The following is a 12289-nucleotide window of genomic DNA, read 5'->3' as shown; positions in this document are numbered from 1 at the left end:
CGGAATCCATTGATTCATTTGAATATTTGTTTAAAAAATTTTATGATAATAAATGAAATGAATTGTTCAAGTTTTTGTTGCAATATATTTTATTTTAATATTGCTATTTCAAATTGATAAATAATATGTACATTGATAGAGGAAATAAAGATGATGAAAAAGAGAATCATTTATAATATAAAATAAAGAAAACAAATATATCAAGGGATTGTTGTTTTTATTTTTTTTTTCATTTTCTGAATATCACTTCGGGCATAATGTTTCGATAAATGAATCTTTAACTCGACGACAGAATGTTTTCTCTCCTATCAATGGTTGTTCATCATTACCCAAATCGACATCATTATAGATGGCAAAATTTTCAATGGTTGCCACCTCTATTGTAGCATTCATTCGTCGTCGCTGTCTTATAAAATGTGTTATACCGACAACAACAATCACAATAATTAATAAAAGACTAATAAGTGGTATGATCACAAAAGCGAACGATGGTTTTGGACCAATCTTATAAATGGTAATCTTTACATTGCGATAAACCAAACTAACATCATTACTGATGCCAATGTTAACGTATTTCGTCCCATTTTGGGGGAAATAATGAATAATCTGATAATCACATTTTGATGAAACTTTACCCGAATTGAAACACGAATCATTCGATTTTGTGGAAGAAAAATCATGACAGAGAAGAAACTTTGGGCTTCCATCACAGGTGATGTTCAAATGTAATAGCGATCCATTTTCGACAAAATTATTGCCCGAAATGGAAACATTCGTGATAGGATTTTTAATCTGAATCGCTAAGGACGTCGTGCCGGCAAAATTCTTTTGAAACGATACTGAGGTTTGCAGAGAAATCGAATATTCATTTGATGAATTGAAAACAAAATCAAATGTTTTCTGCATAAATTTTGTTTTGTTCACATCGGGTCCTTCAACGCTCCACTCATATTTGATTTGGTCAGCAAAACGAACCAATATACTTTGTGGATCGATATTTGGCGAAAAACTAACAGTTTTGTTGATTTCGAAAACAAAATCTGTTGTCAGGCTGGATACGTTTTGCTTAGCATGAATTGAAATTAAATCGTTTAAATTATCTAGATAATTGAATTACAAATATCAATCGCAATAAGCATTTATGAGAGTTAGAGCTCACCTTTGATTTCAAGTGTAACGGCTGTTTCCGCGATTTTCCATCCGTAAATATAATTATTAAATGGATAGAGATATACCTGAATATTGAACTGGTATGATCCTGTTTTCGTAAAATTCTTTTGCCAGTCAATATCTTTAAATTCTGTGAATTGTTCATCAAGGACATTGAGTTCAGGTATGGAAAAAATAAATTTAAAATGATATGAAATTGGAAAATTCCTCGATTCCAGATGAATATTATAATTAGAATCAACATCGACCATTGTTTTAATATCACCATTGACAAATATTTCATCTATAATTTTGATGGATCATTATTGTTATTATCATTATCTGTTCAAATAAATTAGACACTAACCTGCATCAACTGACCCGTAAAATATAATTGATACAAAAAATAACAGCAATAAATGATAAGAAAATGCCATAACTTTAGGCTGATTTTATTCAAATTACTAAGATAAAAGGATCATCAAAATTCTTGAGAAAAATGATCACTGTCAAATGATCACCAAACAATGAAATTAGATGCGAAGAACCATATGTTGTGATCGTTGATTGAATGCAATATTAACAAAAAGGTAATGAACGCCATCTGTTCGGAATGTGATTAACAGATTCGAGGATTGTGGATCAAGACAACCACAAATTAACGAAATCAATGTTTTGACCACGACAAGTTAATATTTCAAAGACATGATGCATAACGAGGATAACGATGATGAATATCATTATGATGATACTGATGATTGGAACTATGATAATTATGAAGATTTTGGTGAACAAATCGATGATAATGAAGATATTCAAACTAAAGATGTAGAGCATTTCGATTATCGTTGTATCAGTTTTTCTGAAGCAAAAGATATTCTAAACGAACTAATTAATAGTATAACTAATCGTATAAAGGTATGTTATTTTTAGAAATTATCGCTAAAGTGAAGGCTATGTTGATTTTTTGTTTGGCTTTTTTTTCAAACAATAGCTCAATTATTCATTGGCTAAAATGCTATTGATACAATGTAAATGGGATGCAAACGAAGTTCTAAACAAATATTTCGCATGTGATAATGAATATTTTGAATGTAAAGGTGTGAAACCTTTTCATAAAAGCTGGGAAGATTTGATCGAAGCATGTAGATCCAAATGCTTTTATTCACCCACAGCAGAATCGAATCAACAAACAACATTAGTAGCGATATGTTGTGATGTATGTTTAGATTCAAAATTGAAAGACCGCTTTCTATCATTGATTTGTGGCCATTCATTTTGTCTTGATTGTTGGTTTAATTATTGTCGTGTGAATATCCAGAATGGCCAATCAACCGGAATTCGTTGCATGAATTCCGATTGCAAGCTATTTCTGCCAGAAGATTTTGTTCATTTTATTTTTCAAAATTCTATTCTTTTACGGGAGAAATATGATTTACTTACATTTCGTGAATCGATCGATGCATACATTCGCATGAGACTTTGTATAAATTCCGAATGTCAAACCGTTGTAATCGCCCAGGAACAACCGTCACCCAAACGTGTTACCTGTACAAATTGTAATAATTCATTTTGTTTCGAATGTGGTAATGATTATCATGCTCCAACCGATTGTAAAACTATTTTACTTTGGTATCGAAAGTGTGCAGATGATTCTGAAACGGCTCATTATATTCGTGCACATACTAAACTTTGTCCAAACTGTAGTTCTTGTATTGAAAAAAATGGTGGTTGTAATCATATGAGCTGCTATTCTTGTAAACATGAGTTTTGCTGGATTTGTCTAGGTCTGTGTATTCATTTTTTTACCATTAATTAAATAATAATGTTTTTTTTGTTATCTTTGCATTTATGTCGATTAGGCTCATGGGACATACATGGACCACAATATTTTAAATGTAGCAAATACAAAGAAAATCTTGATATAAAAAATGAATCGGATAGAGCCAGAGAAGCATTAAAAAAATATCTATTTTATTATGAACGCTGGGATAATCACATGAAAAGCTTAAAATTAGAGGATGAAAATCGTGAACGAATACAAGCCAAAATTGATGATGAACTTAATCGTAACAATGGTACATGGATAGATTGGCAATATCTATTACGTGGTGCTAAAATTCTATCTAAATGTCGTTATACATTACAATATACATATCCATATGCATACTATATGGAATGTGGCCCACAAAAAGAACTATTCGAATTTCAACAGGCAGCACTCGAAAATGAGATTGAAAATCTAGCATGGAAAATAGAAAATGCCGAAACAACTGATCGTGGTGCGTTAGAAAATCAAATGACAATCGTTGAAAAAAGGCGAACTACATTGTTGTATAATTTTTTTCAATACTGATTTTTTTTCTCCAATGATCTTAATTTTTCTCCAACATCTGTTCATGCAAACATATGAAAATGTTATAATAAATAAAAAACAAATAAAATCAGATATATAATTCAAAATCGATTCTTTTCGAACTATAGAATCCAGCATCAGTTGAATCGGTACGTCGAACGAAAACACCTTGATCAAAGTAACCTTGATTCGTCCAAGTCAACATTTCTTCAGTGGTATATGGCCCATATGTTTGGGCATCATCTTTATCTTCCCATTTGTATTCCCAACAGGTTTTCGTTTCATCAAAAGATGTCATTACTTTGGAAGTGGATGCTTTTTTATCATTAAAATCATCGCTAAACATGTCATCATTATTATCGGATGATTGTTTTGACTCTGCATCATCGATTTTATTCAATTGTAGCTTAAATTGTTCATATGTTCGTTCATAAATGTCCATATCACCTGTTTGAAGAATTTGATCGGCAATCGAAATTAATTTCATCATTTTCTCTTTGGCTTCACTAATGATTGTCGATTGTTGGTTGGCAGCTACATTTGAATTGATTTTACGTTTCTGACCTTTACGTTCAGCATTACAAAGCTTTCCGTAACGTTGTATCGCTTTTCGAACCGATTCTCCTGGTTGAATTAAATCTAGGATCTGTTTATAAAATTCTTTTATATTTTCTTGGCTGATAGTTATTTCTTCTTCATCATCGCTAGATGAATCATCATCAGTATTCTTTTCTTTTTTAACTGTTTTCGAGGTTGTTGGCTTTACTACATTCCAGTTGATATTATCAAGCCAATTATCACGAATGTCATTTTCTTTATCAAAAATATATGTGCCTTCTTTATCGAAATGACCAGTTTCGAGTTCTTCATCCATATTGAAAGGAGTAATTTTGATTTCGCCATCGAATTCGATTGTTGGTCTTTCAGTTCCTTCGATAGCATCATCATCCAGAACATTATATTTTTCTGCTCCAATTTCATCATCTTCTTCATCACTGTCTAATGTGTGTTTGAATTTTTTACCAAACGCATAAATTTTTTCATCAACATCTTCGGAAATTTGATTATTTTCACTCATTTTTGAAAAAATTTTGTTGAAAAATAAATTCAAGAATATTATTGAATACTTAAGTCATTTTGATTAGGTTAAAATAGTCGTGCTATTGAATCACGCGTTATTTTCATGTGTGCATTCTGTGTTATTCCTTTTAAAAATAAATAAATAATCTGGTTTTCCAAAATGATGAAACAAGAAAAAATTCAAATCGAATTCGATGTGGATGAAAGCAAATATGATGAATATAACCAATTAATATTATCTGGTAAAAGTAATACCATAAGTACCGTGTTTGTTCTCATTTAATCAAGTAATTTTTTTTTATTGATCATTAACACAGAAAAAAATAATGTTTTGGATGGTGATGGGATAGAAAGAAAAAATTTTCGAATAAAAAAAGAAGAGATCAAGAAACAGTTATTGTCGAAAAAGAAAAAAAAGAAATTAGAAAAAATTTTGGAAAGAAAAAATAGAAAATTTAATGTAAGTAGATTTAATAAGTTAATAAGTCAGTTGAACTCTGATATTTTTCTTATTAGCGGACAAATTTGATAAGCGATTTACAACAATATCAAATTGATGAACATGAATATGATAGTATGCCTTCCACCAGTATTGTTCAAACGGTTGGAAAAAGAAAAATTAATGATTTGCTTCAATTATATAGCTCGATCAACAAAAATAATGGTGAGGAAGGGTCAAATCAACAAAAAGATGAAGATCAAAATCATTTGACTCGTAAAAGGTTCAAAATCCGAAAAATTAAATTCAAAAGTAATGAAAAAAATTTCAACCGAAAAGATCCGAATGTCATTGGATTCAAAGATAGTTTTGATGATGAGGAAGATGAAGATGAGGATGAATTAGAAAGTTCATCTGAAGATGAAAATAATGATGAAAAAAATGATGAAGAAATTGAAAAAAATCATTCGGATTCTGACCAAAGACTAGAAGAGAAACCTGAAAGTGAAAACAAATCCACTTTGGTTGTCAAATGTTCCGAGGAAGAACCATTGGAAGACATAAAAACCGTTGATAAAAATCAAATTAAAATTGAAGATGATAATGCGGTAAAGGAAAAAGAGAAAAGTATATTTGTCCACGTCGATCGACCAGAAAAAATACAACAAGCTCGTCAACGATTGCCGATATTATCGGAAGAGCATAACATTATGGATGCAATCATGCATAATCAAGTTGTCATAATTTGCGGCGAAACTGGCTCTGGTAAAACTACACAAGTTCCACAATTTCTTTATGAAGCTGGTTATGCGACCAACGGTAAATTGATTGGTGTAACTGAACCACGACGAGTAGCTGCCATTTCAATGTCTAAACGTGTTGCCTATGAGCTTAATATGACCGAACAAGAAGTATCCTATCAAATTCGTTTTGAAGGAAATGTTAGTGATAAAACCCGAATAAAATTCATGACTGACGGTATATTGATGAAAGAAATTGAACGAGATTTATATTTGACTAAATATTCTGCATTGATCATCGATGAAGCGCACGAACGTAGTCTTTATTCTGATATTTTGATTGGCTTTCTTTCTCGTATCGTTCAGGTTCGACATAAAAAGGGTGATCCATTGAAGCTGATTATTATGTCGGCCACGTTACGTGTGGAAGATTTCACTGAAAATAAACACTTGTTTAAGAATCCTCCACCTGTCATAAAAATTGATTCTCGTCAGTATCCAGTTACAATTCATTTCAGTAAATATACAAATCCAAATTATATACAGGAAGCATTCAAAAAAGTTTGTAAAATTCATTCCATCTCACAACCGGGTGGTATTCTTGTTTTTGTTACTGGCCGTACAGAAGTTTTATCTCTTTGCCGAATGTTGAAAGCTAAATTTCCTATTACTCATCGAATTGATCGAGAAAAGCAAAACAATATGACTAAAGCCAATGACGAAAACAATGAACAAATAATTGAAAAATCTATTGATGATATGAATTCAAAATTGAGAATCAATCTAGACGTTTATTCCATAGATCCGGTCGAAACAAGCGAAAAAATTATTGATGGTCTTGATTTATATGATAATGATTCAAATGATGCTGATGAGAATGAAAATAACAATGATAACGAAGAAGACGAGGATATTACCGAAGATCTAGGATTTTTAACAACAACAGAACCATTATATTGTTTGCCATTGTATTCAATGATGCCCAGTAAGAAACAAGCTATGGTATTTCAGCCACCACCTGTTGGATGTCGTCTTTGTGTCATTGCGACGAATATAGCTGAAACATCATTAACTTTACCTAATATTAGATACGTAATCGATACAGGAAAAGTTAAAAATGTCGTCTATGATCGTATGACTAGTGTTTCGACATTTGTCATAGAATGGACATCAAAAGCATCTGCTGATCAACGTTCTGGTCGAGCTGGTCGAACTTCGGCCGGATATTGTTATCGTCTTTATTCATCAGCTGTATTCAATGATCAATTCAAACAGTATTCTGAACCAGAAATTCTGCAGAAACCAATCGATAATTTATTGTTACAGATGAAAGCTATCGGTTTTGAAAATGTAATAAATTTTCCATTTCCTACTAAACCTAATCTGGAAGCTTTAGTCGCAGCTGAAAAACTATTGAATCAATTGGATGCTCTCGAAACAAAAACATTAACCATAAAGAAAAATAAAAAGATTGAAAGATCAAATATAACATGGTTCGGACGATTAATGTCATACTTTCCAGTTTCACCACGTTTCAGCCGAATATTATTATTGTCAACACAAGCTGATCTTGTTCCGTTGGTAGTCACTTTGATTTCTTTGTTAACTGTACAAGAACTTTTCATTTCTGATGTATCGAAAGAAATCAAACAACGACGTGAAAGCTGGTTCTTTTCACATCCATTCTGTCAAATATTGGGTGATATTTGGACATTGTTAAGTGCGTTTGGTTCCTCTCATTATCATGGATTTAGTGAGAAATTCTCTCTTTCGCATGGTCTACGTCATAATGCCATACGTGAAGCAGAAAAACTTCGTTTACAATTATTGAATCAACTTCGATTGATAATGAAAAATCAGACTCTTTCTCCAGAATTATCCGTACCGAATGAAATCCAGGTCAAGATGTTGAGTAAGCTATTTCTTTCAGGTTTTAGCGATCACATTGCTAGACGCATACCGTTCACTATGGTCACTGTACAAGATGAACACGGAGATGTTCGTAAAGTTCAAAAATCTATACGTAATTGTTATCAATCAATCGAAGTTGAACAATATGTATTTATTTCTCCTAATTCGGTTTTGCTCAATCAGACAAACGACTTTGTCGTCTATCAAGAGATATTTGAATCATCCGATTCTGGTAAGATGTACATGAGAAATGTTTTACCCATTCAAATGGAATGGCTGGCGATCTATGCACATAAACATTGTACTTTTTCGAATCCATTGGAGGATCCACCTCCAAGATATGATCCAGATGATGATTGTATCAAATGTCATCGCAAATCAACATTTGGACCACACAGTTGGGAATTGCCAGCCATTGAAGTGGATTATCCTGATGGTCTGGACAAATATTGCCATTTTGCATATTTTTTATTTAATGGTTTGGTAATCCCTTCATTAAAAGAAAATTTGCCGTACCTGTCTTCACCTGCAATTTTATTCATCAAATCATGGGCAATGGTACAACCAAAAGTGGATAACGTAATCAAATGTTTGATAAATAATCAAATCGATTGTAAGCGTGTCTTAATAGCCAAATGGACTGCTAACTCTAAATGTAAGTTTCGAAAGCCACCATTACCTTATCTTAATTAATGTATTATTGATTTCTAGTTTTACTAAAAGAATATTTGGAATGGATTGATGATGGCCATAAAGATAATGTTCGTAATTGTTGGCCGCCCTGTTGATGAAATCACTATGCATACCTTTAAGGCTTAATCATTGATTGTATCTCATGATCAAAATCAACGATGATCGAAGAGCTATAAATATTAATAGCATATTGCAAAATCTTTTCAAGTCTTGAAAAACGTGATCAGAATGTAATAAATTAATTACAAAGAAGGTAAAAGATATCCACTTTTCCTTTTGAACGCCATCTGTTGTATGTGTAAAATCAGTGATATCAATATCGATGATGTCATCAGCTTTCAATTTTTTCCCTGTTTTAAACTGATGAAATATTTTATGTGTCCATAATAATTCGTTGTCAGACATTGATTTTCATGATACAAGCTTTAAATTTATCATTCATTCACTTTTTTACGTCAATATATTTCCTTGTAACTTTATAGACAAAAATAAGCTCGTGGTTGTATTTTGTTTTTGTATGTTGCGTACATTCATCGATTTGTTTTCATGTATTCAATTTTTTGCGATTAATGCTAGCGCAATTGTAATTTTTATCAGTATCAGAAAAGAAAGAAAAGTATTAATCCACACAAAATGATGAATTCAATGATTCGAAAGCGCTTCGCTTCTTCTAACGACAAGATAACAACAAAAACGGTTTCTTCGTCACCTAAAAAAAACAAATCATTCATTGGTGAATTGAATGAAGAGGCAGATCAGAGCTTCGAAAAAAAACTCATCAAAATGATTCGTCGAAATTTAATTTCAATTATAATATCATTAATAATACTAATATTATTATTTATTTTCATCGTCATTCCAATCATTGTTCGTAATTCCATTACTTTTCAACGTTTTGGTGTATTTATGAATATCATCAATGTACATTATTTCCACGATCTTTCGAATACAGAACAATTTGGTTTACGTTGTGCTAAACCATTTCGAATCGAAACGACAAATGATGAAGGCAGCATAAATCTTGGTGCCTGGCATATATTTCCTCATGATGATTATGACGAATGTAAACGAGAGGCACACGATTTTAATGATGATCGAATTATTGTTCTTTATCTACATGGTAATATGGCAAGTCGAGCTTTTTATCATCGTCGTTTGCTCTACAATTTATTAAGTGAAAAATCTAATGCTCATGTTATCGCTTTTGATTATCGTGGATATGCTGATTCAACTAATGCAATACCTAGTACATTTGGCCTGACAAATGATACTCGAAACGTCTATGAATGGATACTTGGAAATAATGTCACATCTGATAGGATCATCATTTGGGGACATTCTTTGGGAACTGGTGTTGCTACCAGATTCTTAAGTGAATGTCCTGATGAAATCTATCCATTGGCTGCGGTTATTGAATCTGGTTTTACATCAATCGTTGAAGCAAGCCATCATTATCCATTGATCAGATTATTTTCCTTCCTACCATATTTTGAATATTGTTTTGTTGAACCGCTAGTCAATAATCCAGAACTCAATTTCAATAGCACAGCTCAATTATCTACAATTCGTTGTCCATTATTAATACTTCATGCAGAAGATGATGTTATCGTTTCCTTTGATCTCGGAAGAAAACTATACGAACAAGCTAAAATGTTGCAACCGAAAAATGTTAGTGAACAAACACAATTTGTATCATATCCCGCCCAATATGGTTATGGTCATCAAGATATTTATCGTGATCCAGATCTTTGTAAAACAGTAAATAACTTTTTTAAATCACTCAAACAAATATGAAGTATGAAGCATCATTATGATTTTTTTTTGTGAAATATCTGTTACATACTTTGATATTTTAAAACTTGTAAAATTTTAAACTCAGATTAAAGCTTTGTGCAATACAATAAATTAATAAATTCTCACTTTTTTACAAAAATTCTACAATTTAGTCAAATTGATTGTGTGAGGTTAGCGGTGCTTCAGTTAGCTCACTGAAAAAAAAGTAAGGTTAGTACTAACCTATTTGGGTTATTTTCTCTAACCAATTCAGGTTAGTACTAACTCAGAACGGTTAGTACTAATCACTTAAGGTTAGTATGACGGTTAGTACTAACCTGAATGGGTTATTACAAAGGTTAGTACTAACCCATATGGGTTATGATCAACGGTTAGTACTAACCTTAAGTGATTAGTACTAACTGTTTTGGGTTAGTATTGACGGTTAGTACTAACCTAAGTGGGTTAGAAAAAAATTGCAACCATTAATTAATGAATATTAATTGTTATTTTTATTAATTGATAGAAAAAAATCATCATATTGCCGAAATGGAAGTTATTTTCACCCATCAAACGGACTTGGTCAACTAAATCGATAATTATTAACGAATGACCATTAATCAATTCACATTGCAGATAATATTCCGGATTGTGCAAAAATAAGACCATTGCTTTATTTAAGAATTTCATGTACTTGTAACAGACATAAATATTCACATATGAATTTGATAATAATAATTATTTAAAGTAGTGATTTTGAATACAAATAAGTAAAATACAAATTGAAAATAAAAATAAAAATAATAATACAATTAAAGAATAATAATTAAAAATCTATTGACATACGAATGCGGATCGTATCAGCGTTTGCGAAATTCTTATTCATGTTAAGTTGAAATTTGTCATTTTTTCAATTCATGAATTCGTTTTCTTTCTTTGAACAAATTATCGACACTATTCTAATATGATCAATGTGGATTGTATTTGCATTTTCAAGATTCTTCAAGATTCTTTTTTATGTTAGGTTTGTCATGGTACAAATCCAAATTGGTAATTCAACTTGAAGAATATCTTCTCATAACAAATCCAAATTGGTAATCTAACCCAAAGAATATCTTTTCATAACAAATACAAATTCCAAATCTAAAATGAAGAATATCCTTCTTCAGCAAATCCAAATTGGTAATCTAACATGAAGAATATCGCTCTTCAGCAAATCCAAATTGGTAATCTAACATGAAGAATATCGCTCTTCAGCAAATCCAAATTGGTAATCTAACATGAAGAATATCTTCTCATAACAAATCCAAATTGGTAATCTAACATGAAGAATATCTTCTCATAACAAATCCAAATTGGTAATCTAACATGAAGAATATCTTCTCATAACAAATCCAAATTGGTAATCTAACATGAAGAATATCTTCTCATAACAAATCCAAATTGGTAATCTAACATGAAGAATATCTTCTCATAACAAATACAAATTCCAAATCTAAAATGAAGAATATCCTTCTTCAGCAAATCCAAATTGGTAATCTAACATGAAGAATATCTTCTCATAACAAATCCAAATTGGTAATCTAACATGAAGAATATCTTCTCATAACAAATCCAAATTGGTAATCTAACATGAAGAATATCGCTCTTCAGCAAATCCAAATTGGTAATCTAACCCAAAGAATATCTTTTCATAACAAATACAAATTCCAAATCTAAAATGAAGAATATCCTTCTTCAGCAAATCCAAATTGGTAATCTAACATGAAGAATATCTTTCTTCAGCAATTCCAAATTCCAAATCTAAAATGACCACCCAATTGGTCACCCCTAATGATTGATTGATGGACCTTATTAAATTATCGAACTAATTAATTTGCATTTTCTAACTGTTCAGCAACATGCATTTCATTCAGTTATGTTAAGTTTGATCCGTTGAATTTGTCGTTTTCTTATTCCATGAATTTATTTGGCGCCATTTCTTTCTTTGACCATATCATCGACAGAATTCATAAACGATTAATGTGGATTGTATTTGAATTTTAAAGATTCTTGTTTGCAAATTAAAATTTAACATTTTCACTATTCGTGAATCGATTTGGCGCGTTTTCTTCCTTCGACCAAATTATCGACACAATTCTGATATGA

General features: G+C 31.3%; 5 protein-coding genes across 6 annotated transcripts; 3 read left to right on the top strand and 2 right to left on the bottom strand.

Annotated features, from left to right (window-relative positions):
- Window positions 1-71: 71 nt before the first annotated feature.
- LOC113791961 (uncharacterized) lies at window positions 72-1656 on the bottom strand. Its single transcript, XM_027341814.2, has 3 exons — window positions 1517-1656; window positions 1160-1453; window positions 72-1100 (listed from the first exon to the last, which is right to left on the bottom strand). The coding sequence occupies exons 1-3, from the start codon at window positions 1584-1586 to the stop codon at window positions 244-246; spliced, it is 1221 nt and encodes a 406-aa protein (XP_027197615.1). The 5' UTR covers window positions 1587-1656; the 3' UTR covers window positions 72-243.
- Window positions 1657-1844: 188 nt separating this feature from the next.
- holn1 (CD2 antigen cytoplasmic tail-binding protein 2 homolog holn1) lies at window positions 1845-4729 on the bottom strand. The gene is made up of 2 exons (XM_075823412.1): window positions 2593-4729; window positions 1845-2521 (listed from the first exon to the last, which is right to left on the bottom strand). Exon 1 carries the CDS (start codon window positions 4581-4583, stop codon window positions 3594-3596), a length of 990 nt encoding a protein of 329 aa, XP_075679527.1. The 5' UTR covers window positions 4584-4729; the 3' UTR covers window positions 1845-2521; window positions 2593-3593.
- Window positions 1855-3612, top strand: ari-2 (E3 ubiquitin-protein ligase ari-2). The gene is made up of 3 exons (XM_027341810.2): window positions 1855-2067; window positions 2144-2936; window positions 3012-3612. The coding sequence occupies exons 1-3, from the start codon at window positions 1855-1857 to the stop codon at window positions 3503-3505; spliced, it is 1500 nt and encodes a 499-aa protein (XP_027197611.1). The 3' UTR covers window positions 3506-3612.
- kz (putative ATP-dependent RNA helicase kurz) lies at window positions 4691-9369 on the top strand. Of its 2 annotated transcripts, none has more exons than XM_075823405.1 (4): window positions 4691-4827; window positions 4903-5045; window positions 5102-8330; window positions 8387-9369. In XM_075823405.1, exons 1-4 carry the CDS (start codon window positions 4746-4748, stop codon window positions 8461-8463), a joined length of 3531 nt encoding a protein of 1176 aa, XP_075679520.1. In that variant the 5' UTR covers window positions 4691-4745; the 3' UTR covers window positions 8464-9369. The 2 variants fall into 2 exon arrangements, with proteins under 2 accessions (XP_075679520.1, XP_075679519.1); XM_075823404.1 differs by having other exon boundaries at window positions 4699-4833.
- LOC142645894 (lysophosphatidylserine lipase ABHD12) lies at window positions 8845-10605 on the top strand. Its single transcript, XM_075823411.1, has one exon. It carries the CDS (start codon window positions 9002-9004, stop codon window positions 10160-10162), a length of 1161 nt encoding a protein of 386 aa, XP_075679526.1. The 5' UTR covers window positions 8845-9001; the 3' UTR covers window positions 10163-10605.
- The last annotated feature ends 1684 nt before the right edge of the window (window positions 10606-12289 follow it).

Source organism: Dermatophagoides pteronyssinus, unplaced genomic scaffold (genome assembly GCF_027571235.1).
Source record: "Dermatophagoides pteronyssinus isolate colony J.1.1.1.1 unplaced genomic scaffold, Derpt_VIB-CSIC_2022.12 sq0028, whole genome shotgun sequence".
In the NCBI taxonomy this organism is placed as follows: domain Eukaryota; kingdom Metazoa; phylum Arthropoda; class Arachnida; order Sarcoptiformes; family Pyroglyphidae; genus Dermatophagoides; species Dermatophagoides pteronyssinus.
Note: the sequence above shows the minus strand (reverse complement) of the source record. Positions and strands in the feature narration are given on the sequence as shown.

Excerpts from the sequence above, each read along its gene's own strand:
- ari-2 (XM_027341810.2), top strand. The coding sequence starts at position 1,855 with ATGATGCATAACGAGGATAACGATGATGAATATCATTATGATGATACT. Across the intron at positions 2,068-2,143 it reads GTATAACTAATCGTATAAAG|CTCAATTATTCATTGGCTAA; the intron begins GTATGTTATTTT and ends TTCAAACAATAG. Across the intron at positions 2,937-3,011 it reads GTTTTGCTGGATTTGTCTAG|GCTCATGGGACATACATGGA; the intron begins GTCTGTGTATTC and ends TATGTCGATTAG.
- LOC113791961 (XM_027341814.2), bottom strand. The coding sequence starts at position 1,586 with ATGGCATTTTCTTATCATTTATTGCTGTTATTTTTTGTATCAATTATA. Across the intron at positions 1,454-1,516 it reads TTACGGGTCAGTTGATGCAG|ATGAAATATTTGTCAATGGT; the intron begins GTTAGTGTCTAA and ends TCAAAATTATAG. Across the intron at positions 1,101-1,159 it reads CGTTACACTTGAAATCAAAG|ATAATTTAAACGATTTAATT; the intron begins GTGAGCTCTAAC and ends TCAATTATCTAG.
- holn1 (XM_075823412.1), bottom strand. The coding sequence starts at position 4,583 with ATGAGTGAAAATAATCAAATTTCCGAAGATGTTGATGAAAAAATTTAT.
- kz (XM_075823404.1), top strand. The coding sequence starts at position 4,746 with ATGATGAAACAAGAAAAAATTCAAATCGAATTCGATGTGGATGAAAGC. Across the intron at positions 4,834-4,902 it reads ATTAATATTATCTGGTAAAA|AAAAAAATAATGTTTTGGAT; the intron begins GTAATACCATAA and ends TCATTAACACAG. Across the intron at positions 8,331-8,386 it reads ATGGACTGCTAACTCTAAAT|TTTTACTAAAAGAATATTTG; the intron begins GTAAGTTTCGAA and ends ATTGATTTCTAG.
- LOC142645894 (XM_075823411.1), top strand. The coding sequence starts at position 9,002 with ATGATGAATTCAATGATTCGAAAGCGCTTCGCTTCTTCTAACGACAAG.